At 41.4% G+C, this 23,351-nt stretch overlaps 1 protein-coding gene across 1 annotated transcript in view; it reads right to left on the reverse strand.

The window, feature by feature from the left end:
• LOC307256622 (dolichyl-diphosphooligosaccharide--protein glycosyltransferase subunit MAGT1-like) overlaps positions 1–23,351 on the reverse strand; it is a 145,763-nt gene that overhangs the window by 9,778 nt on the left and 112,634 nt on the right. The window contains exons 6-7 of the mRNA XM_080035656.1: positions 13,580–13,669; positions 2,843–2,906 (exon numbers count right to left, since the gene is read on the reverse strand). Of these exons, the coding sequence (XP_079891782.1) occupies positions 2,843–2,906; positions 13,580–13,669 (154 nt within the window). The remainder of the gene's footprint in view (positions 1–2,842; positions 2,907–13,579; positions 13,670–23,351) is intronic.

A 23,351-nucleotide genomic window follows, 5' to 3' on the forward strand; every position in this document is an offset into this window, starting at 1 on the left:
GAATTACCATCACAAAAGGATTATCTAAACTTTATAAAGCCAATTATGATAAGATAAGTCAGGAGATACAAAAAGACACGGAAAGATGGTCTACTTTACCACTAGATCTTAACTCAAGAATTGAGATTATCAAAATGAATGTACAACCAAGACTTCTTTATTTATTCCAGTCCCTACCAGTAGAAGTCCCCCAAACCCAATTTGTGACCTGGGACAGGATAATATCTCGGTTTATTTGGGGAGGCAAAAAACCAAGGGTTAGGTACGAAACTCTCCAGTTACCAAAAGATAAAGGAGGTATGGGTCTCCCAAAACTGAAAGAGTACTTCTACGCGGCCCAATTTAGGCATATTATATGCTGGTGTATGCCAGATTACACGGCTAAGTGGAAAGACATGGAAATAGAATTTGTAAAATATCCCATCCAGAGCCTTATTGGAGATCAAGAAATATACAAAAGGATTAAAAACAATATAGATTCAATTACAACATTTACTCTTGAACTATGGTTTAGAGTTATTAAAAATTATAAGATAAAGAAAGAAACAAAAGTTCTTAGATGGGTAGCATTTGACAGTAATTTTAAACCAGCTGAATATGATAAAGGATTCAAGCAGTGGGTAGACAAGGGAGTCACGGCATGGTGTACTTTAGAGAAGGATGGGACACTGGAGAGTTTCCAAAACGTGAAAGATAAATATAGCTTGGATAAACAGGAATTCTACAGGTACCTACAACTAAGAGATTATTATAAAAAAGAAATCGAGATAGACCCCTCCACAGAAGTGAATGGTGTGATCCAAATTATAATGAATACATACAAAGGAAAGAAAATAAGAATCATATCTGCTTTATATCAAACATTGACAACAACTAAACATTCAACTAAATACATAAAGGAAAAACGGGAATCAGAGTTTAATATGAAAATTTCGGATGATGATTGGCAAGACATGTGGAAAACACATCAGACAACCACTAATTTGCGGATATGGAGGGAGTTCTCTTGGAAAAATCTGGTCCGTTTTTTTATCACGCCCAAGGTCAAGAGCAAGTATAATAACACAAATGTACCATGTTGGAGAGAGTGTGGAGTAAAGGATGCTGCAGACCACTCACACATATTTTGGAAATGTAATAAAGTATTTAAGTTTTGGGGAATTGTACATGAAACTGTACAAAATATATTAGGTTACGATATTCCAATGAGCTATATGGTACTATACCTTTGTAATTTCAATTTTACCGAAGAGAGTACAAGAGTGAGAGATAAATATTTGATTAAAATACTACTGATAGCTAGTAAGAAGGCTATAACTAGGAAATGGGGTAAAGTGGAGCCTCCTTGTAAGAAAGAATGGGTAGACATAGTAGAAGAAATCTATGTAATGGAGAAACTGACACACCGCCTAAGACTACAACAAACACAGCTTGAAGAAAAGTGGGAGAAATGGACAATATTCAGAACCAAAACCGGCGACGAGGAATATGGACAGGAACAAATTACTTAGATGAAGACATGAAGAGAAAAGAAGTACTGCGAGAAATGTAACTCCCAAGCCAAATTTTCTGTTTGGTTTCTGTTTTGTTTTTTGTTTACTGTATTATTTTTGACTGTGAACTGTCTATGTGAATTTTGAAATAAAAATTTAAGTGAAAAAAAAAAAAAACCTGCGCCGCAAACAACTGAGGGGAACTGCAGGTCCCGCGTGCATCCGCTATTATGCAGACCATACGGGCAGGAAATAAGAGAGAAAGTAAAGATACTTTTTTATATATAGGCTATAGCCTATAGTTTGGGGTTTAAACTATATACAGTAGGCCTAGTCATCTTCAGTAACTTTATTAAGCTGACTAACACCGCAGCGCTCATAATGCCTGCTGTCTGGAAAGCGAAGAGAACATGGAGTCTGTCTCAGCTTAATATCATGACTTTAAAAGCACCAATTGAGTTGCTTTAACGAATTCCGTTAGTTTATAATATGAACCTTTTTAAAATATAATGTTCAGTCAGTATGTGACGCATCATAAGTAAACGTGCCAGTAAGATCCGAGTTCACCACCAGCGATCATACAGGGCTATAACAAAGGACAGAAGCCTATCTGCATGTTTCATTATGTATATCAGAATTTCATACAACAATGCCTACATCTCTTTCCTTTATAATACATTCAGAATGACACATTCTGCGGACAGCGGGTCGGCTGCTATAGTCATTCTAAAATAAAGTCAGTAGCCAAATGATCACTGTAAAAAGCAAAACTATAAAATAAAGATCTCTCTTCTCTATCTATCTCTCTCTGTGTGTTCACATCTCTACACAGCTGGAGATCAGAGCGGGGGTCTGCCGGTAGTGGGAAAAGGGAAACTAGGTTAATCTAAGTTGTGTCGATCCGGGATCAAAAACCTGGTTCGATCCGCTGATTTTGGTGGGAAAAGGGTAGTCGAATGAAAATAAATAGTTAGTCTGTCATCAATGCAGCTAGTTGGAATATTTGTTTGCAATAATACATGCTGCTGCCTGAAAGCTGCATTCACCAAGAAGATGTTACTCATAATTGTTTTCTATATATCTCCATAAATATCATTAAAGAAAATTTCCTTGAAATGTAGTGATATCATTTTGAGGCTATAATACCTACCCCTATACCACACTAAGGTCAGACATGTGGTGGTGTGGGTTGCTAGAGTCAACAAAATCAACAGAACCAAAGCTGACACACTGGATCTGATCCATTTTGGATTAAGTTTGGTTTTTACCCATAATATAGATTGAAATATGTGTTAGTGTCATTGTGTTCTGCCTGTAAAAGTGTGAGTATGCATACAACTGAAGGATACTGAAGAGGAGGACGATGTGTGTCTCAGCCACAAACTGGGCCTGACTGCTGCCATGGATGTAACTCTGAAAACAGACAATTTAATATTTTTTAAATGATTGGTTCAGGTATTAAAACCCCAATTCCGAAAAAATTGGGATGTTATGTAAAATGTGAATAAAACAGAATGTGATAATTCCCTAATCCTTTTTGACTTTTCAATATAAAACAGTACAAACACATATGTATTTGTTTGAACCGATAAACTTTATTGTTTTTTGTTAAATAGGCTATGAGGAACTTTGGCGGCAGGTGGCCCCTTTGGACAAAAGCGGTAGTGTTTTTACAACAATGTTTTTTAGCGCGTGCAGGCTGGTGTGAGTCAAATGATTGGGACGCAATATAGTGCATGTCCATGTTGAAAGTGTAAGGGCAAGGAATCTTTATGGCTCAGTGAGAGTGGTTATTGACACTGCATCAACTCAAAGCCAGTCAGTGCCACACACACCTGATTGCAATGAGTTGATGCAGTGTCACTAACCACTCTCACGGAGCTGAAAGATTCTGTGCCCTCACAGAAAGCGAATGAACGAGAGACGGCAGTATGGATCACGATGAGGTAATGTGTTTATGTTGTTGAATAATGGGCATCTGATGATGAAGCAAAGTAAACTTTGTTTTAGTACCGTTCATTCATTGCAGGACTAGTTCACTCCCGTAAAATTGCTTACACGTTGCTTGGCAACGCCCTCCTCCCGCCCGTCTACACTCTCCCTTTTAGCCTTTAGTTGTTCTTCATTGAATTTTCGGAAAATTGGACTGGGTGTGCGACCAGACCAAAGACATTAATAAAAACTATATAAAAACTGCTTTCTTTGCACTGATGGTCTCATTTGCTGTTAAAGGTTATTTATGATTATCAGAGGAAAAATTAGGCTGTTTTAAAGATATTTAAAGGTTCCTCTTAGCCGCTTTAACATACAAACATTTTAAATGTTGTGCCTGCAACACCTTTCAAAGAAGTTGGGACAGGGGCATGTTTACCGCTGTATTACATCCCTCTTTCTTTAACAACACTGAGTAAGCGTTTTGGAACTGACGACATAAATTGTTGACATTTTGAAAGCAAAATTATTTCCCATTCTTGCTTGAAATACAACTTCAGATGCTCAACATCCCGGGGTCTCCATTGTGATATTTTGTGCTTCATAATGCACCAAATCTTTACAATGAGAAACAGGTTTGGACTGCAGACAGGCCAGTCTAGTACCTACACTCTGTTCCTACAAAGCAAAGCTGTATTAAGACGTGCAGAATGTGGCTCGGTATTGTCCTGCTTGAATAAGAAGGGACGTCCCCTAAATAGACGTTGTCTGGATGGCAGCATGTTGCTCCAAAACCTGTATGTACTTTTCAGCATTAATGGTGCCTTCATACAGTGGCTTGAAAAAGTATTCATACCCCTTGAACTTTTCCACATGTTGTCACATTACAACCACACGTACATTTATTTTATTGGGATTTTATGTGATATTTTTTTTGCAAATTGCACTGATTTGTTGAACCATGTACAGATACACAATCTGCAGCCAGATGTTCTTGCAGGTCTTTGGAGGTGATCTTTGGGTTGTGTGCAACCATTCTCACAATCCGCCGCATATGCCGCTCTTGTACTTTTCTTGGTCTGCTAGACCTGGGTTTAACTGCAACTGTGCCTGTGTCCTTCCATTCCCTGACAACGTTCCTTACAGTAGAAATTGACAATTGAAACCTTTGGGAAAGCTTCTTGTAGCCTTCCCCTAAACCATGATAATGAATAATCTTTGTTTTTAAGATCTTTTGGGAGCAGTTTTGATGATCCCATTCTGTCTCACTTCAGCAGAGAGTCAAAGAGAAGTGCAACTTGCATTTAGGCACCTAAAATAAATGTTCTCATGATTAAACAGACATTTCTATGAGGTTCAAGGCTTAACAACATAATCCAACCAACTTTGTGTTTAAATTCATCAGTTTTACATGCTGTTACAGGCATTAAAATCAACAAAACCACAAGGGTACCCATATTTTTGCACAGCCAGTTTTTCACATTTTATTTTATTTCATACAACCAAATACTGCTTTTCAAAAAATCTTTGTTTGGAAAACATCCCAGTACTTAGCTGTTCCTGGTAAATTAAAGACATACCACTTTTATATTTTTTTTGTGAAAGCAGAGTCAATTATAATGCCGGCTGAGAGGGGTTCCCAAACTTTTTCATATGATTGTAGCTCAAACTTCAGATTCCGCGCCAGATTGTATGGAGAGCGTCTGTGAACAGCAATTTAAGTATTTTTCAATTGTATTTAGGTCTGGACTTTGACTGGGTCATTCTAAAACATGACTATGCTTTGATCTAAACCAGGGGTTTTCAAAGTGTGAGAGAGTAAGCCCCCCCTCAGAGAACAAATTTCAGCGGAGCCCCCCCCCCTCCTCCCCCATATGGCATTATGTTTAGAGTAGTTTTCCTTCTGGAAGGTGAACCTCCGCCCCAGTCCCAAGTTGTTTGCCAACAGGTTTTCTGCCCTGTATTTGGCTCCATCCATCATCAACTCCGACCAGCTTCCCTGTCCCTGCTGAAGAAAAGCATCTCCACAGCATGATGCTGCCACCACCAGGTTTCACGGTGGGGATGGTGCATTCACGGTGATGTGCAGTGTTAGTTTTCCGACACACATTGCATTTGCATTCAGGCCAAAAACTTCAATTTTGGTCTCATCTGACCAGAACACCTTCCTCCAACCCTTGCCACAAGCCATTCGGGGGACACAGCCTAGTCAGATGAGACCAAACTTGATGTTTTTGGCCTGAATGCAAAATGCAATGGGTGGCGGAAAACTCACACTGCACATCACCCTCGGCATCTTGATGTGGAGATGCTTTTCTTCAGCAGGGACAGGGAAGCTGGTCAGAGATGATGGGAAGATGGATGGAGCCAAATACAGGGCAGAAAACCTGTTAAAGTCTGCAAAAGCCTTGAGACTGGGGTAAATGTTCACCTTCAAGGAGGACAACTACCTTAAAGTGGACCTATTATACTTTTCGACTTTTATGACCTATAAACGTTGTTATAATGATTTATAGTCATGTTTAACCATACTAGCTTATCAAATAATTACGTACATGCATTTAGACGTATTCCCTGCTGACCATCTGGGGTGGCTGTGCAGAGCGCTAAACACTAGGGCAGCCGGTCGAGAAATCACGTGTTCAAATCGGTTCAAATTTCCTGCCATCGTGTCGTCACGATTCCGGATTTTTCCATGTATGGTAACGTGCTGCTCAGGCAAGCTCCGGCCATGCCCCCACCTTGCTGCTCTCAAATCTGCCCGCGCGCTGCTGAAATTGTTCCGGAAGGAAGGTAACCAATCACAACGGAGTGGGGTTTGCAGGATGGGGGGAGGGGGCGGAGAAGCACAAAGCCGAGTGTGGAGAGTTACTGCTGTGCGCGCTAGGGTGAGAGGAAGAGGGTCCCAAAAATCTACATGGTTTTTTGTGATGTGATTCGTGTCAGGTTGCTCTATAGCAGTTTTTAACAAGAAATTAAGACCAGAAAAGTAGTATAACAGTCAAAGTCCAGACCTAAATCCAATTCAGAATATTTAGAAATACTTGAAAATTGCTGTTCTAAGACGCTCTCCATCCAATCTGACGCTAAATTTGAAGCTAGAGCTATTTTGCACAGACGAATGGGAAAAAATGTCAGTCTGTAGTAGGGATGTAACGATATGAAATTTTGAGTACGATACGATATTGCGATTGATATCACGATACGATATTAAGCGCGGAATTCATTTCTACCACCTTAAATGAAATGTTGTACCGCTGATTTAAATAAAACACAAACAAATAATTCAAATTTGTATATCTTATTATGAAGAGATTTCTGAGCGATTTAAACAACTTATCACCCAAACACAGACACTGCTTCTCTACTGCTTTTTTAAGAAGCATTACACCTATAATTTTAAAATGAAATAGGAATTTTAAATCTAAACTTTATTTAGGCACTTGTCTGTAACTGTAAAAGTATGCATAAAATAAAATAATTTAACAATAGTGTGATCATTTTCCCATTTTTTTATGTTTTATTTGCTTATCAATTCTATTTTATTCAACAATATTTTTACAAGCCATGCTTTTAACTTATTTAACTTATTTTAACTACATTATGACAGGCACAATGAACTCAGTAAAATATTAAATTATGATTTTTATTTGTTATTAATTAAAATTGCAGTCTCAATATCAATGTTTTTGCAGTGCACTCCTCTCCCCCCTCCCTTCCTCACACTTTCGCAACGTCACCTATGTTTGACAGTAGTGTCAATAAAGTTTGACCTAGTAGGGATTCCATAGTATTGAGCAACATGCCGGTATAGCTGAGTTCACGTGAAGTTGTGATGAACATATTAAGGATCTTTGGATTTATTTCCTTCATCTGCCTTTCACGGAAGTTCACCGACTTTACCGGGGATTTAACGCACGGTAGATGTTTTTTTTTTGTATCTCATTTCCTCACGTTCGCCTGGATTCATAATGATATAATTCACCCGCAAGCAACTTTCTCTTCAGTCTGGTAAGCTACTATGCCGATCTTTTTCTCTATCTCTCCCTTTTCTCTTTCTTCTTCTTTGCTGCTGCGTGACTCAATGTTGTGAAGCTTCACACGCTGCTCTGCGTAGTGTAAACAACGGCCCACGTGAGACGTGACTGTTCATTTTAAAGTTAGAAGTCATGTTTCAGTGATAAGATGTTGTGTCAATGTCTTATTGTTTGGTTTTCAATGTTGGTGTGACATAGCCTGGCTCCGCCCGGCCGCCTACTTCCGGCCAAATTTTATTTTCCCTTCAGTAGTCAGTCTGGGTGTACAGCCCATTTCCCAGTTTTGCCGGAGATTCGACAGCCGGTCCAATCAGCGAACAGAGCGAGTGGCTGAGAACGATGACGTCGAAGTCGCACTCCAGTTTCAGTTACCAGAAGCCGGCTCATGACACACGTGACGAACAAACGTTATGCGATTGGTTGGCTAATCCAGAGTGGCACTGGGCAGATCCAATAGTTTTAAACTTTAACAGACACCCGCCTCCATGAGTGAACGTTTGCCAATTACAGCACTGCCAGACCTTCTGTACAAATGAAGTACGATGGTCTGGTAGCACCAGGCTAGGTGTGACCCATACAGTGTTAGATTGAGTGCTACGTTTATGACAACGTTGCTCACCAGACTCTCCACAATGACCAAGCGCATTTACCATGCAAGCTCGCCTCTATACTGTGACACGGTATTAAAAGAAAAAACTTACGGTTGACATTCGTGGCCTTTTCATATCGCGAACGACCGTTTTGCGGTATATTGTTGCATCCCTAGTCTGTAGATTTGCAAAGCTGGTATTGACATTCCCCAATAGACTTGCTTCTGTAAATGCAGCGATATGTGGTTCTACAACGTATTGACTCAGGGGGGCTGAATACTTTTGCACGCCACACTTTTCAGTTTTTTATTTACAAAAAAATATTGTAAATCATACTTAATTTTCATTCCACTTCACAATTATGCGCCACTTTGTGTTGGTCTATCACATGAGATCCCAATAAAATAAATGTATGTGTGTGGTTGTAATGTGACAAAATGTGGAAAAGTTCAAGGGGTATGAATACTTTTGCAAGCCACTGTAGATGTGCAAGTTACCCATGCCATGGGCACTTCAGTCAGTGCGTTTACATGCAGACTCATAATCGGGTAACTAAACGAATAAGACTTCAACAGGACTTTTGAACTGCATGTAAACACCTTTATCCGATCTACTTCGCACACAAATCGGCACGATAACGGACAAGAGATGTCGGATAAGAACACCTAGATAAGTCGTTCGTTGTCGGCATTCTCTCTGCATGTAAACAGGGATCGGACATCTCATATCGGACTTCTCGTTCTGTGCTTGTGTGCCTGCGCGTAATAGGCTACACCATGGGTTGTTGCCGGAAGAGAACCGGACGTGGCTCTTTCAACACTTGTTGAAAGCATGGTTGAAAGGGCTACAGCGCCACCTAGCATAGTGGAGACAGCCATGCATTGGACATTTATCCGATATCTTAAAGGCCATGTATACTCAGACAAGTGACACGGTCCGTTCGAGTGTCTAGTTCGATATATGTGATAATCTAATCTAGTTGTGCCATGGAAACGCACTGAGTGTTTCCCCCAGCACTTTATGGCTAAGGCGGCCGCCAGCCCCCGCCTTGACCACCGACCGACCCCAAACATTTTTTTAAATTTAAAACAAATGTTTTTGCTGCTGCACAATTAATGTACTAGCAAGCGCGATGTGTGCATGCGAATGGTCATAACTGCGCGAAAGGCCGCGATTAGCGGTAAATAAATGTGCACATGTGTCTCAAAGTGTTTCTCTATCAGGCTGCTCTGTGTGCGGCTCTGCGCGCGACTACGGCATGCACGCGCGAGAGTAAACGAGCAGAAGCAAGCCGTCATTAAACTGGTTGCGAAAATAAACGCAGCGCTACTCTATGGGGATATTTAGCTGAACAGAAAGAGGTGCTGTGCAGTTTAAGACTCCACATCACTGTGGCAACACAACCTATCTATCAGCTCAGACAGTGCAGAGAAAAGTCTGATAATTGCATGAGAGTGATGGTCCAGGCAAGTTTCAGTAAGTTTACAGAAGTGCTACACTGTTACTGTCTTTGACCAGAGAAATGCATTTAGTTATTTTCAAGGGGAAAACACTTTGTATTTATTATTTCAACTATTGAGTTATTTTGAAAACAGCATGCTAGTCTAGGCCTACAAGATTTATTTTCTGAATTTTCAATGCTGCTTTATTTTTATGTTTTAAACTGTGAAATACAAGTTCCAAGACGGTTCAATAACCTCTGTATTTAAACATAAATTAAGCAAGTAGGCTAATAATAACCATTAATGAATTATAGGCTTTACAGTAGGCCCATTATCCACAATCGCACAAAAGCCCCCCATCCAAAAAGGAACTTTAAAAAGTTGAATTTGCACTTTGATGTGCATACACATGTTAAAGCTGGGGTATGTGATTTCTGATTGGTCAAAATTAACATGAGCTGTACACTTTGACCAATCAGAGCGAGGCTCCGATTCTCTGTTCTTATTGGCTGTTGGGACTGTCCATTCACTTTGGCACGACTTTGTTGGTGTAGAGCGTGTCAGGGAGGGACCATAGGGGAGGGACCAAAGAGAACAAGTGGAGCGGTTGAGGTATTTGGATTCGAATCTCTATCCCAACTGCCATTTTCTCCCCAAATCCTCCACCCCAGCTTTAAGTGTATGGTCCATTATTTGTACAGCGGCTTGCAAAAGTATTCATACCCCTTGAAATTTTCTACATTTTGTCACGTTACAACCACATACGTACATTTATTTTATTGGGATTTTATGTGATAGACCAACACAAAGTGGTGCAACATTGTGAAGTTGAATGAAAATGAAACGTGGTTTAAAATATTTTTTATAAATAAAAAACTGAAAAGTGTGGCGTGCAAAAGTACTCAGGCCCCCTGAGTCAATGCTTTGTAGAACCACCTATCGCTGCAATTACAGCTGCAAATCTATTGGAGTATTTCTCTACCAGCTTTGCACATCTACAGACTGATATTTATTGCCCATTCTTCTTTGCAAAATTGCTCGAACTACAGATTCAGCATCAGATTGGATGGACAGTGTCTGTCAACAGCAATTTTCAAGTCTTTCTCAATTTTCTCAATTGTTTTTAGGTCTGGACTTTGACTGAGCCATTCTAACACAGGCCTATGCTTTGATTTAAACCATTCCATTGTAAATCTGGCTGTATGTTTAGGGTAGTTGTCCTTCTGGAAGGTGAACCTACACCCAGTCTCAAGTCTTTTGCAGACTAACAGGTTTTATGCCCTGTATTTGGCTCCATCCATCTTCCCATAAACTCTAATAGTAGAGGTCCTGGGAAAGTTTTGTATGCGCTTCATTTAGCGGAGAATATCTCAACTGTTATAGACTAATATGACCCCAGTGAACAACATGGGATGTGTGACAAAATCTCTATCCGGGGCGAAGGTCCTGAAAATGACCACAACAGGTTACACTAGTATCACACTACGTGGTGAATGGGACTTTTTTTTCCCTTTATAGATACCCTAATACTTTTATACCAGAGTAATCTTCATATTAAGAGAAATACTTTTTGTATTACACTTTGTCTAAAAAAATTAATACAATACGCAAATGAGGCAATATCTCATTAAATATGCGTAGCCTATATAAACCCTTTAGTAGAGGTCCTGGATACGATTTGTATGCACTTCATTTGGCGACTAATATCTCAACTGGTATAGACTAATATTGAACAACATGGGATGTGTGCCAAAATCTCTACCCGGGACGAAAGTCCTGAAAATGACAACAACAGGTTACACTAGTATCACACTACATGGTGAATGGGACTTTTTTTCTTCCTTTATAGATATCCTCATACATTTCTACAAGATTAATCTTCATATTAAGAAAAAAACTTTTTGAATTACACTTTGAACTAGGGCTGGGCAATAATTCGATTACGATTAGTAATCGCGATAAAACTCCCGTCGATTACGTCAATATGCGTTTGACATAAATCCTCGATATGAAAATGAAAAAAAAAATAAAAACATAACATAACTGATATGGATTTACTTAACAGCCAATCACAAAGCAGAAATAAACTCAATAGCCAGTCAGATTGCAGTTTTTGTATTTCCTGTCTAATTTCACACCCATTTCCTGGTGCGACGTGCATGTTTGAGCTTCAAGCGGTAAGGAAAGAGGAGAGCTTTGTGTGAAGTGATCACCTCGGCAAGAGCAAGAGTGAAGAGAGCTTTGTGTTTAGCGAAAAATGTCGGCGCAGCACTCTGTTGTGTAGTGCTTTTCCTCTTCATTAAATTAATCAGTGGGCTACACTGTGTCTCGCTGCTACGATGACACCATAGTCAAGTAGCTGCCGCAGCCAGTGCTGTTCGCTCACTGTCTCTGTCGACTCGCCCCGAGCCGTCTCTGTGCATTTACCGGCGTTATACGCTCACAGCACGGGGGGAATATAAGCTTTTTGAGCGGCCACACAGAAAGTGAAAATGCGCGACAAGTTTTAACCGCCGTCCGACCGCTGCTATCAGCAGCGCGAGCGGTGGCTGTTCCAAAATAGCAGTCTACACTGACGGACCTCTAAAGGCTACACTGTGTCCCACTGTTACGATGTCACCATAGTCACGGAGCTGCCGCGGCCAGCGCTGTTCGCTCACTGGCTCGCAAAACGGGGGGAATAAATATTGGAGCGGCCACACCAAAAGTGTGAATATGCGCGACAAGTTTTACAGGTGCGCCGAGATCGTTTTCCGGCATTTGGCAGTAGGCATTTTTCAATAGGTTACAAGGCAAGCTATCTTATATTGTTTAGTTAGGTGCAGTTAAAACATGATTTCTGAAGTTAAATGTTTATATTTAAATGTGATTCAATGTTCTCTTATCACAATATGCTAATAAACAATATTGTATAGTTTAACTAATGAACACTCTGGTTTCTTCAGGCTTCAGCAGTATCACACTATATATCGTGGTCAATATCGATCAATATCGAAAGAATAATCGTGATAATATTTTTTGCCATATCGCCCAGCCCTACTTTGAACACTGTTCCACTTTGCGTCTGTCCATCTCAGATGAGCACAGGCCCAGAGAAGTCTGCAGCATTTGTGGATGTTGTTGATATATAGCTTTCACTTCGTATGTTGGAGTCTTAACTTGCATGGATGTTGTTGATATATAGCTTTCACTTTGTATGTTGGAGTCTTAACTTGCATTAGTGGATATAGCGACGAACTGTGTATACCGACAATGGTTTTCTGAAATGTTCCATGGCCCATGTAGTAATATCCCTTATGAAATCTCTAAATATTTTAACTATATTATGGATTGTAAATGGTGAAATCCTTATAATCTAAGCAGGAATGTTGTTTTTAAACTGTTGAACTGTTTTCCTCTGCATTTCTTCCCAAAGTGGTGAGCCTCACCCCATTATTGCTTGTGCAGACTGAACCTTTACAGAATTCCCCTTTATATCCAACATGTTTATGTGAGTAAAACTGTTTTTTTCTTATCTTTTTACATTCTACAGTCTCTAAGATTCTCCTAATCTTTTAATGCCCCTGTCCCAACTTTTTTTAAATGTGTTGCTGGCATCAAATTCCGAATAGGCAAGGCAAGTTTATTTATATAGCACAATTCGGACACAAGGCCATTCAAAGTGCTTTACAGGGGCAAGATTAAAACACATAATACACATTATAAAAGCAAATGAATAGGGCTTTTTTTAGGGCATTATAAACCAACTAGTAATATGTTGTGGTCAACTGTGTCGAAAGCAGCACTTAGATCCAGTAAAACTATGACAGAACTTTTGCCACTGTCTGTGTTTAAGTGGATGTCATTGAGGACCTTAACCAGAGCGGTATAGGGATATATTTACGAAAAAAAAAAAATTAATAGATAGGGTTAACATTAAACATATAGCCTGTGTATTGTTTTCAACTTGATTGTATGTGGAAAAAGGATTAACAAATGACCACATTCGGTTTTATATACATTTTACATAACATCCCAACTTTTTCGGAATTGGGGTTGTATATTGTGAATTAGGATGTATTGTAAATAGTGTGTTTCTGTCTTACAACTTGTCCGGAGCTGGGATTTTTGTGTGCATAAGGTGGTCCTCTGATGTGGTTCCACATCTGGCCTGAGGTCATGATCAGGACAAAGCACTGAAACACAGAAAAAACACAAGCAGCATACATAACACAATTTCATAACATGCTTGCTTTTCCCATATCGGTAGTTTTACTACAGATAAGTTATGGACATCACTACATACTGCCATTGATTGTATTGCACCACCCTTTTCTCAGACAGTTTACTCTGAGAATGCACATACAACGCTAAATATACCATGAAGAATTTTATTTGCTTTGAAAAAAAAAAGTTTTTATTTAAAAGGTGGTGATACGGCTCCCGCCTTATGTTCCTTCCTCCTGTTACCTCCTTTACTCTCTCTCTCTCTCCCAGGGGTCCTAATTGGGGGGGGGGGCAGGTGCTCCTGCGGAGCCTTAAGGCGTGGCTTGTGCCGGTGGCTGGGTCTCTCACACTCTATGCAAACTGCTCTCAGCTGCTGACCTGCGCTCTCCTGCTGTTACTTTGGTTATATGATTTAGTTTAATGGAGGGCTGATTAGTGTTTTGTTTGTTTGATCATAGGTTTAGAGGGGCCGGGGTATAGTTTAGTGGGAGGAAGACCTGGGCAAAAACGCAGTCCAACTGTGGCTGTCCCAGGCTTCCTCCCGTTTTCCTTTTCTTTTACAGCCCTCCAGTTGACGTAAGTTTTAAGAATTGCTTTAATAAATTACCTTATGTTTTAAACGTTGATTCATGGTTTTGTCTGGTTTCTTTAATTGTTATCGGCCGATTAACTAGCCTGGTAGGTCGGCCGTAACATATGGGGGCTCGTCAAAAGTTTGTTTACCGCACGCGCGTTTGTTGATTTAATGCTCTGCGCCGTGGATTTATTTTTGGTAGACAGGAGTGCTGGGGTTGCTCCCTCGTCGCTGGCGGTATAGTGTTTTTGCTGTTTGTTCTAAAGCGCGATGGAGTTTGATGTGGAGGATTTTGTGGGTGGGCTAACCACTGAGAAATTGGATGGGTGCACAGTAGAGTAGTTGAAACTCATTGCGGAGTGAGACAGACAGGGGGCTGATTAGGGATCAGCTGTTTGTTGCTTTGGTTCAGCGGGGAGTGTTGGCGGAGTAGGGCGCGGTTGCCTCTCCTAAGTCTGAAGGGGCGGGCTTTAGCGAGCAGGTAAGAATGAAGGAGCTTGAGACAGAATTTCGTAAACTAGAAGTAAAAGAGAAAGAGCTTGAATTAAAAGAGAAAGAGCTTGAAGTGAAAAAGAAAGATCACTCGCCATTTTGAGGTGAGGAAGCTTGAGGTGGAAACGGTACGTTTAAAGGAGCTGGAGATGAGCGCGGCTGTGCCGAAAAACGTAGCAGTTATACAGCCAGCTGAGTTGGATGTTACCGAACACATTGATCTTATTCCGGTTTGGTGGACAAGTTTTTTATTCTCTTTGAGCATGTCGCATGTACTTTAAAGTGGCCTAGTGATTGGTGGGCGCTAATGCTGCAGAGTGTAATCACTGGTCTGGATTTTGACAAAATTAAAGCTGCTATGTTGAGAGCATATAGGTATAAGGCTGCGTTTGAGAGAACGGTGTCACAAGAATGTCATGTTGAGAGCAATTATGGTGTCTCTGTCCAGTTGTGTAAAATCAACACTGCTAGTGGGGCGGAGGTGAAGCACACCAGGGAGGGACAGGGCACGAGGGAACGTCCAGTGTGTTATGCTTTACGGGGAGAAAAGAAACCTGCTGTGAAGTCAGTGGTTTGTGTTAAAACTTCAAAACCTGTGGCGGAGGTGGGTCCTGAGTCTCTGGAGTCGGAGCTAGACAATTATGCACCATTCTTGATGGGGGGGGGGTGCTGTGTCGTTAGAGCAAGCTTTGGGACACAGTGCAGGGGCGCGCCAGGGTACCTTGAGTCAGATTTGGTCTCCGGTCCGGTGGCTGTCGATGTTCGTCCCTATTTTCCGATTGAAGGTGTGTCTCTTTTTTTGGGAAATGATTTAGCTGGTGGTAAGGGGTTGGTCAAGCCTAAAGTGACGGCGGTTCCTATCGTTACAGGGTGTAACGTTAGGTTGGCTCGGAAAAATAATTTTTTTTTTGTGTGTGTGATAACCAAACAGCAAATTTTGAGCGTAGCTGCTACACCTTCCTCTGGCAGGTTGTCCATTGGGGAGGTTGGAGGAGTGAGTTGCGCTGTTTCGGCGGAGTCCTCTCAGCTGCTGACCTGCGCTCTCCTGCTGTTACTTTGGTTATATGATTTAGTTTAATGGAGGGCTGATTAGTGTTTTGTTTGTTTGATCATAGGTTTAGAGGGGCCGGGGTATAGTTTAGTGGGAGGAAGACCTGGGCAAAAACGCAGTCCAACTGTGGCTGTCCCAGGCTTCCTCCCGTTTTCCTTTTCTTTTACAGCCCTCCAGTTGACGTAAGTTTTAAGAATTGCTTTAATAAATTACCTTATGTTTTAAACGTTGATTCATGGTTTTGTCTGGTTTCTTTAATTGTTATCGGCCGATTAACTAGCCTGGTAGGTCGGCCGTAACATATGGGGGCTCGTCAAAAGTTTGTTTACCGCACGCGCGTTTGTTGATTTAATGCTCTGCGCCGTGGATTTATTTTTGGTAGACAGGAGTGCTGGGGTTGCTCCCTCGTCGCTGGCGGTATAGTGTTTTTGCTGTTTGTTCTAAAGCGCGATGGAGTTTGATGTGGAGGATTTTGTGGGTGGGCTAACCACTGAGAAATTGGATGGGTGCACAGTAGAGTAGTTGAAACTCATTGCGGAGTGAGACAGACAGGGGGCTGATTAGGGATCAGCTGTTTGTTGCTTTGGTTCAGCGGGGAGTGTTGGCGGAGTAGGGCGCGGTTGCCTCTCCTAAGTCTGAAGGGGCGGGCTTTAGCGAGCAGGTAAGAATGAAGGAGCTTGAGACAGAATTTCGTAAACTAGAAGTAAAAGAGAAAGAGCTTGAATTAAAAGAGAAAGAGCTTGAAGTGAAAAAGAAAGATCACTCGCCATTTTGAGGTGAGGAAGCTTGAGGTGGAAACGGTACGTTTAAAGGAGCTGGAGATGAGCGCGGCTGTGCCGAAAAACGTAGCAGTTATACAGCCAGCTGAGTTGGATGTTACCGAACACATTGATCTTATTCCGGTTTGGTGGACAAGTTTTTTATTCTCTTTGAGCATGTCGCATGTACTTTAAAGTGGCCTAGTGATTGGTGGGCGCTAATGCTGCAGAGTGTAATCACTGGTCTGGATTTTGACAAAATTAAAGCTGCTATGTTGAGAGCATATAGGTATAAGGCTGCGTTTGAGAGAACGGTGTCACAAGAATGTCATGTTGAGAGCAATTATGGTGTCTCTGTCCAGTTGTGTAAAATCAACACTGCTAGTGGGGCGGAGGTGAAGCACACCAGGGAGGGACAGGGCACGAGGGAACGTCCAGTGTGTTATGCTTTACGGGGAGAAAAGAAACCTGCTGTGAAGTCAGTGGTTTGTGTTAAAACTTCAAAACCTGTGGCGGAGGTGGGTCCTGAGTCTCTGGAGTCGGAGCTAGACAATTATGCACCATTCTTGATGGGGGGGGGGGTGCTGTGTCGTTAGAGCAAGCTTTGGGACACAGTGCAGGGGCGCGCCAGGGTACCTTGAGTCAGATTTGGTCTCCGGTCCGGTGGCTGTCGATGTTCGTCCCTATTTTCCGATTGAAGGTGTGTCTCTTTTTTTGGGAAATGATTTAGCTGGTGGTAAGGGGTTGGTCAAGCCTAAAGTGACGGCGGTTCCTATCGTTACAGGGTGTAACGTTAGGTTGGCTCGGAAAAATAATTTTTTTTTTGTGTGTGTGATAACCAAACAGCAAATTTTGAGCGTAGCTGCTACACCTTCCTCTGGCAGGTTGTCCATTGGGGAGGTTGGAGGAGTGAGTTGCGCTGTTTCGGCGGAGACGGGTCCTGGTCCGGTTGGTGTTAGGTGTGTAAAGTTGTTGGTAAACCTGTGCCCGTGTTGTGGCGCTGTCCAATGCTGAAACTGAAATACCTGTTGGGGCGCTGGTGCACTTTGAGAGGAAAATTATGAGGCTAAATCTGAGAAATTGTGTGTGAACAAATAATTTGGAGACACTGGGTCTGATGAATTAGAAGCTATTGAAGAAGGACACATGGATTTTCCATAAAAATATTAATATAAAATAAAATATTATGGAGGGTCCTCTGGGTTGGGCTTGGAGCTCTTTTTCTTTTACGGGACATATTTCTCTGTAATATAATGAAAGCATTTAAAATTTATTTTTTTGCATTTTCAAGCTTTTTTATTAGATAGTACAGCGTTGAAATGGGGAGACAGAGAGAGAGGGGATGACCTGCAGTAAAGGTCCACGGGTCGGATTCGAACCCGCGACCATTGCAACGAAGGCCGGAGCCAATATGGTACGCGCTCTATCCACTACGCCACCGGAGCACCCCAATGAATGCATTTAAATGCAGTGTGAGGAACGAAGCAGAAGAACTCTGTTGTCCAGCTACTGTATCTTTTTTTCCACAGACGAGGCTGAAATAGGCTATAGACTATACACAGTGCATGGGCAACTGAGAGCAGCCCCATTTCCAATTGTTTTTAAATAAACTCAATACACACTGTGCATGGATGTGAACGTGACATGATCAGATAATTTCAGATTTCCTCCCAGATGAACTGATTACATTTTTAGGCTATTAATTATCTAGACCAAAACATTTTATTCTTTTTTTGTATGATAACTCACATTTGCATAATATGATGTTAATATCAAACACAAAAAAAATAAAAAAAATTCGGAGGGGGCCCCCCAGGCAGTCTGGGGCCCTAAGCGGCCGCTTAGTTCGCTTATGCCTCGGGCCGGCTTTGCTGGTGGGCCAAGGTGAGGGTCTGCGACTGTTGTGTTTTTTTTTATCTGTTTTTTTTATGAAAGGGGAAAAGTAAAAAACAGTTTTTAAAAGAACAACACTAACTTAGGTTGGGGGTGTTACGGCTCCCGCCTTGTGTTCCATCCTCCTGTTCCCTCCTTTACTCTCTCTCTCCCAGGGGTCCTAATTGGGGGGGGGGGGGGGCAGGTGCTCCTGCGGAGCCTTAAGGCGTGGCTTGTGCCGGTGGCTGGGTCTCTCACACTCAACGCAAACTGCTCTCAGCTGCTGACCTGCGCTCTCCTGCTGTTACTTTGGTTATATGATTTAGTTTAATGGAGGGCTGTTAGTTTAGTGTTTTGTTTGTTTGATCATAGGTTTAGAGGGGCCGGGGTATAGTTTAGTGGGAGGAAGACCTGGGCAATAACGCAGTCCAACTGTGGCTGTCCCAGGCTTCCTCCCGTTTTCCTTTTCTTTTACAGCCTTTCGGTTGACGTAAGTTTTAGGGATTGCTTTAATAAATTACCTTATGGTTTAAACGTTGATTCATGGTTTTGTCTGGTTTCTTTAATTGTTATCGGCCGATTAACGAGCCTGGTAGGTCGGCCGTAACAGGTCAACAGACTGGGGAAGAAGGGGGTTTTAAGTGACTTTGAACGTGGCATGGTTAATGGTGCTAGGCGGGCTGGTCTGAGTATTTCAGAAACTGCTGATCTACTGGGATTTTCACGCACAACCATCTCTAGGGTTTACAGAGAATGGAAAAAGTAAATTGTTTGTTTGTTAACAAACAAACAATTTACTTATCGCCAAGACACAAATAAACACTCTCATGGAATAAGGAAACAAGACATGAATACATTTAAGGAAGAACTAGGTCAAATTGAGTGGACTGATGATCTACAAAAAGATTAGCGGCTTCTTGTGAATCCTTCATAGGCACAGTAAATACAATTAAGGAAAAATACAACAAATCATTTAAAAAAAGACGCGCTAAGAGTAACCTACCTTTGTTTAATGAGAAACTGTGGGATTTAATGAATCCCACAGTTTTTTTTTTTTTTTTTAACCTTTATTTATACAGGTAAATCCCATTGAGACCGAAGACTCTTTTACAAGGGAGACCCGTTTTCCTTTCCCACGTTTCCATTCACACACACATTCATACACTGATAGCAGGCTAACTATCGACATTCACACGAGGCAAGGTGGGTGAAGTGTCTTGCCCATGGACACAACAACCATGACACAGGTGGCCAGGCGGGGATCGAACCTCCAACCCTTTGATCATCAGCCGACCCGCTCTACCACCTGAGCCACAGTCGCCCACAACAGTGATTTTGCTTTAAAAATAGCACTTAATATAAGTCCAAATCAATTAATGATGGACGAGTTTTTAAAAATCTCCGCAACAAAGAGGTTAATGAATTAAGAAAAGCAAAAGCCAATTTCTTCATGACTATTATTAATGAAGGGAAAGGAAATAGCAAATTATTAATACTGTATGGAAGAATATTGATAAATTAACAAAGACTGACAGTAAGCAAAATCAAGGACACAGACATGAACTGAAAGTACAGGGAATTATTACAAATGATTTGAATTAAATTGCCCCCACATTTAATAAATATTTTATTGCCTTTATTGGCTGCTTTGTTGGTGTCCCGCAGGGCTCCATTTTAGGACCTTCGTTGTTTAGCTTATATGTGAATGATCTGCCACTTGTATGTCCAGAAGTGGACATACAAATGTATGCAGATGACACGGTCATCCTCACACATGGAAAAAACAGATGTGAGGTTTCTGCCAGACAAATTCATCGGATTAGGAGAGCAGCTGCTAAAATGCCGTTACAGAGCAGGAGACAGGTATTTGAAGCCGCTGGTGCCTCTGGAGTCCCTCAAACCTCAAGGTGTAGGATCCTCCAGAGGTTTGCAGTTGTGCATAAACCTATTATTCGGCCACTCACAATGCTCACAAGCAGAAACAGTTGCACTGGGCTCAGAAATACATGAAAACTAATTTTCAAACAGTCTTGTTTACTGATGAGTGCGGTGCAACCCTGGATGGTCCAGATGGATGGAGTAGTGGATTGTTGGTGAATGGCCACCATGTCCCAACAAGGCTGCAACGTCAGCAAGGAGGTGTTGAGTCATGTTTTGGGACGGAATCATGGGGAGAGAGCTGGTAGGCCCCTGACGGTGTGAAAATGACCTCGGCAAAGTATGTTGAGTTTCTGACCGACCACTTTCTTCCGTGGTACAAAAAGAAGAACCGTGCCTTCTGTAGTGAAATCATCTTCATGCATGACAATGCACCATCTCATGCATCAAAGAATACCTTTGTGTCATTGGCTGCTATGGGCATAAAAGGAGAGAACCTCATGGTATGGCCCCCATCTTCCCCTGACCTCAACCCTATTGAGAACCTTTGGAGCATCCTCGAGCAAAAGATCTATGAGGTTGGGAGGCAGTTCACATCAAAACAGCAGCTATGTGTCATGATCCCGTTTGGGCTCCTTGGCCTTATATGTGTTTTCCCTTTTCACCTGTTTTCTGTGTGCTGAGCTAATTGCAGGGGTGGAGCCAGGTGTGCTGGAGTCAATCAACAACATTCACAGCTGCCTTCAATCCTCATCAACTGCTCTACTTATACCCGGGCCTACCTTCCAGACACTGCCAGATTGTAGCTTCTGTTCTCACACAGTCAGTTCACTCTCTCGCTCACCTGTTTTCAGCCATGCTCTGTTGCACGTTTTCCTGGTTAACCCTTGTTTCTCTGCCACAGTTCTCCCGGCCTGACTCCAGCCACCAGCTCCAGCCCTAGCTCTCCAGCACTACTCCTCGGACCCCTCCTGCCTGCCCGCTCTAGCCTGCTTCCACTCAGCCCCCTGGACTTGCCCCGTTGCTCTCTCCCTGGACCCCCATGCCAGCCAGTTTCCCTCCCCGGATCACGGTCCTAACACCCTGCTGGTTTTCTCCTGAAATAAATCTTCTTTTACTTACACTGTCTCTGCGCCTGTGTCCTCCAGACCCAACCGTAACACTATGGGAGGCTATTCTGGCATCCTGCAAAGATATTCATCATCATGGAATATCCTGCAGCAGCAGCTTAAGCTTCAGGACCTAGTAACTCTAAACGAATTTAAGGCTGTTGTTAAGAGTTAAGTTGGACTCCATCGGAAATTGTGAATGTTTTTAGTTAAGAATCTTATTTTTATGTTTTACAACTGTATTTAATATCGAACTTGAATTTTGTATTGTGTTTTATGTGTAACTGTGTTCTGCTGTCCATCTTGGCCAGGTCTCTCTTGAAAAAGAGATTTTAATCTCAATGAGACTAACCTGGTTAAATAAAGGATAAAAAAAAAAAAAATTCAAGCAGAAACTCACAAGCTCAATGGATGCAAGAATTGTGAAGGTGATATCAAAGAAGGGGTCCTATGTTGACATGTAACTTGGTCTGTTAAGATGTTTTTGATTGAAATAGCTTTTGAAGTCACTAAATATGACCTCCACATTCTGCAAATTCAACAAATGACCATTTTTAGTTCTTAACAACCTATACATTTTTTTGAAACTCTGTTGTGCATAATAATTTGGAATGGTGCATTTTGAGTTTATTTTTGAAAAAAATACTGTTATCATTGGGAGGTTTGTTCAATAAAATTTGAATCATACTCTAACAGTTGATGACTTGAAAATTATACTGACTGTCATTTGCATCGACTATTTAGGAAAATCTGTGAAAAATATCATTTGCATAATAATTTGGAACGCACTGTATGAGATAGTACCAATGGAAACGTAGCTCAGAATTTTCTGACATGTTTAATGAGCTTCAATGGAGCGTGCCCAGATCAACATGCTGAGCAAATGTAATTTGTCAGCGGCCTGGATTTCCAAGCTATAAAACTGGTGCACTTTGAGAGGAAAATAAAGGGGTTAATTCAACTGTGTCCTCTGTTAGCTTTTTAGTAATATGTTCTGAAATCATACTATTACTTTACTTTGACTTGATCCCAAATCAGATAAATTTTTATTAACCTAATTTAATGACCAAGTCAGCATTGAGGTATTGAAATCGGTTTTGAGTAAACGTGACGGTATTTATTGACTGTTTTCAGTGGTCAGTATGCCGGGGCTGGTGGGCGTGTTAACCGTTCTCCTGCTGCCTACTTCGGGTGAAACTAGTAAAACGTCGCTTATGAATGTCTGTCGAATATCAGACTTGAAACTAACTTTCCAGCGGTAATTAGCGTTACTTATGGATGCGAGTAAAGCAGTTTCTTTCGGCAGTTCTGCCTCAAATAACCTTGGTCCCTCTCTGTGCTTCCTGCAGCCTACTGTCTGTGTGTGTGAGCCTGGAGTGCCTACATGCGCGCTGATTGACTCGTGGTGAAGGGACACTGAAGGGGAGATGCTTTGCTGAGGCAACGGAGATTTATGTTGATGTTAAAAAAAATATTTGTTTTTTTGATTGATATTTTTTGTTTTAATTTTGAGACTGTGGCGGGGGACAAATTAAACTGTGGCGGGCCGCCACAGTATGATGCATTAGTGGGAAACCTTGTACTTAATATATCTAATAATCTTAATATAGCTATTTATATAGCTAAGACTAAAACTCAATGTAAAACTGCTGCCAAAATAAGGCAGAAAAAGAAGTCTGTATTTTTTTGGTCAAAACGTGTCTGATAATTTAACTGTCTGGGACACAATCTAACTGGCTGGGACACATTCATCTCTTCAAAGGTTTTTTTATTAAATGTTCGTAACAAAGAAATTGTAGCACGATTAGTACAAATTTTTTCCCCTTTTTTTTCCCCGAACATACCCCACCCACATCCCACCCTCTCACCCAACAACACGAAATATACACTACAAGAAACAAAAATAAACAATCAATA

This window comes from Ammodytes marinus (genome assembly GCF_949987685.1).
Source record: "Ammodytes marinus genome assembly, chromosome: 10".
In the NCBI taxonomy this organism is placed as follows: domain Eukaryota; kingdom Metazoa; phylum Chordata; class Actinopteri; order Uranoscopiformes; family Ammodytidae; genus Ammodytes; species Ammodytes marinus.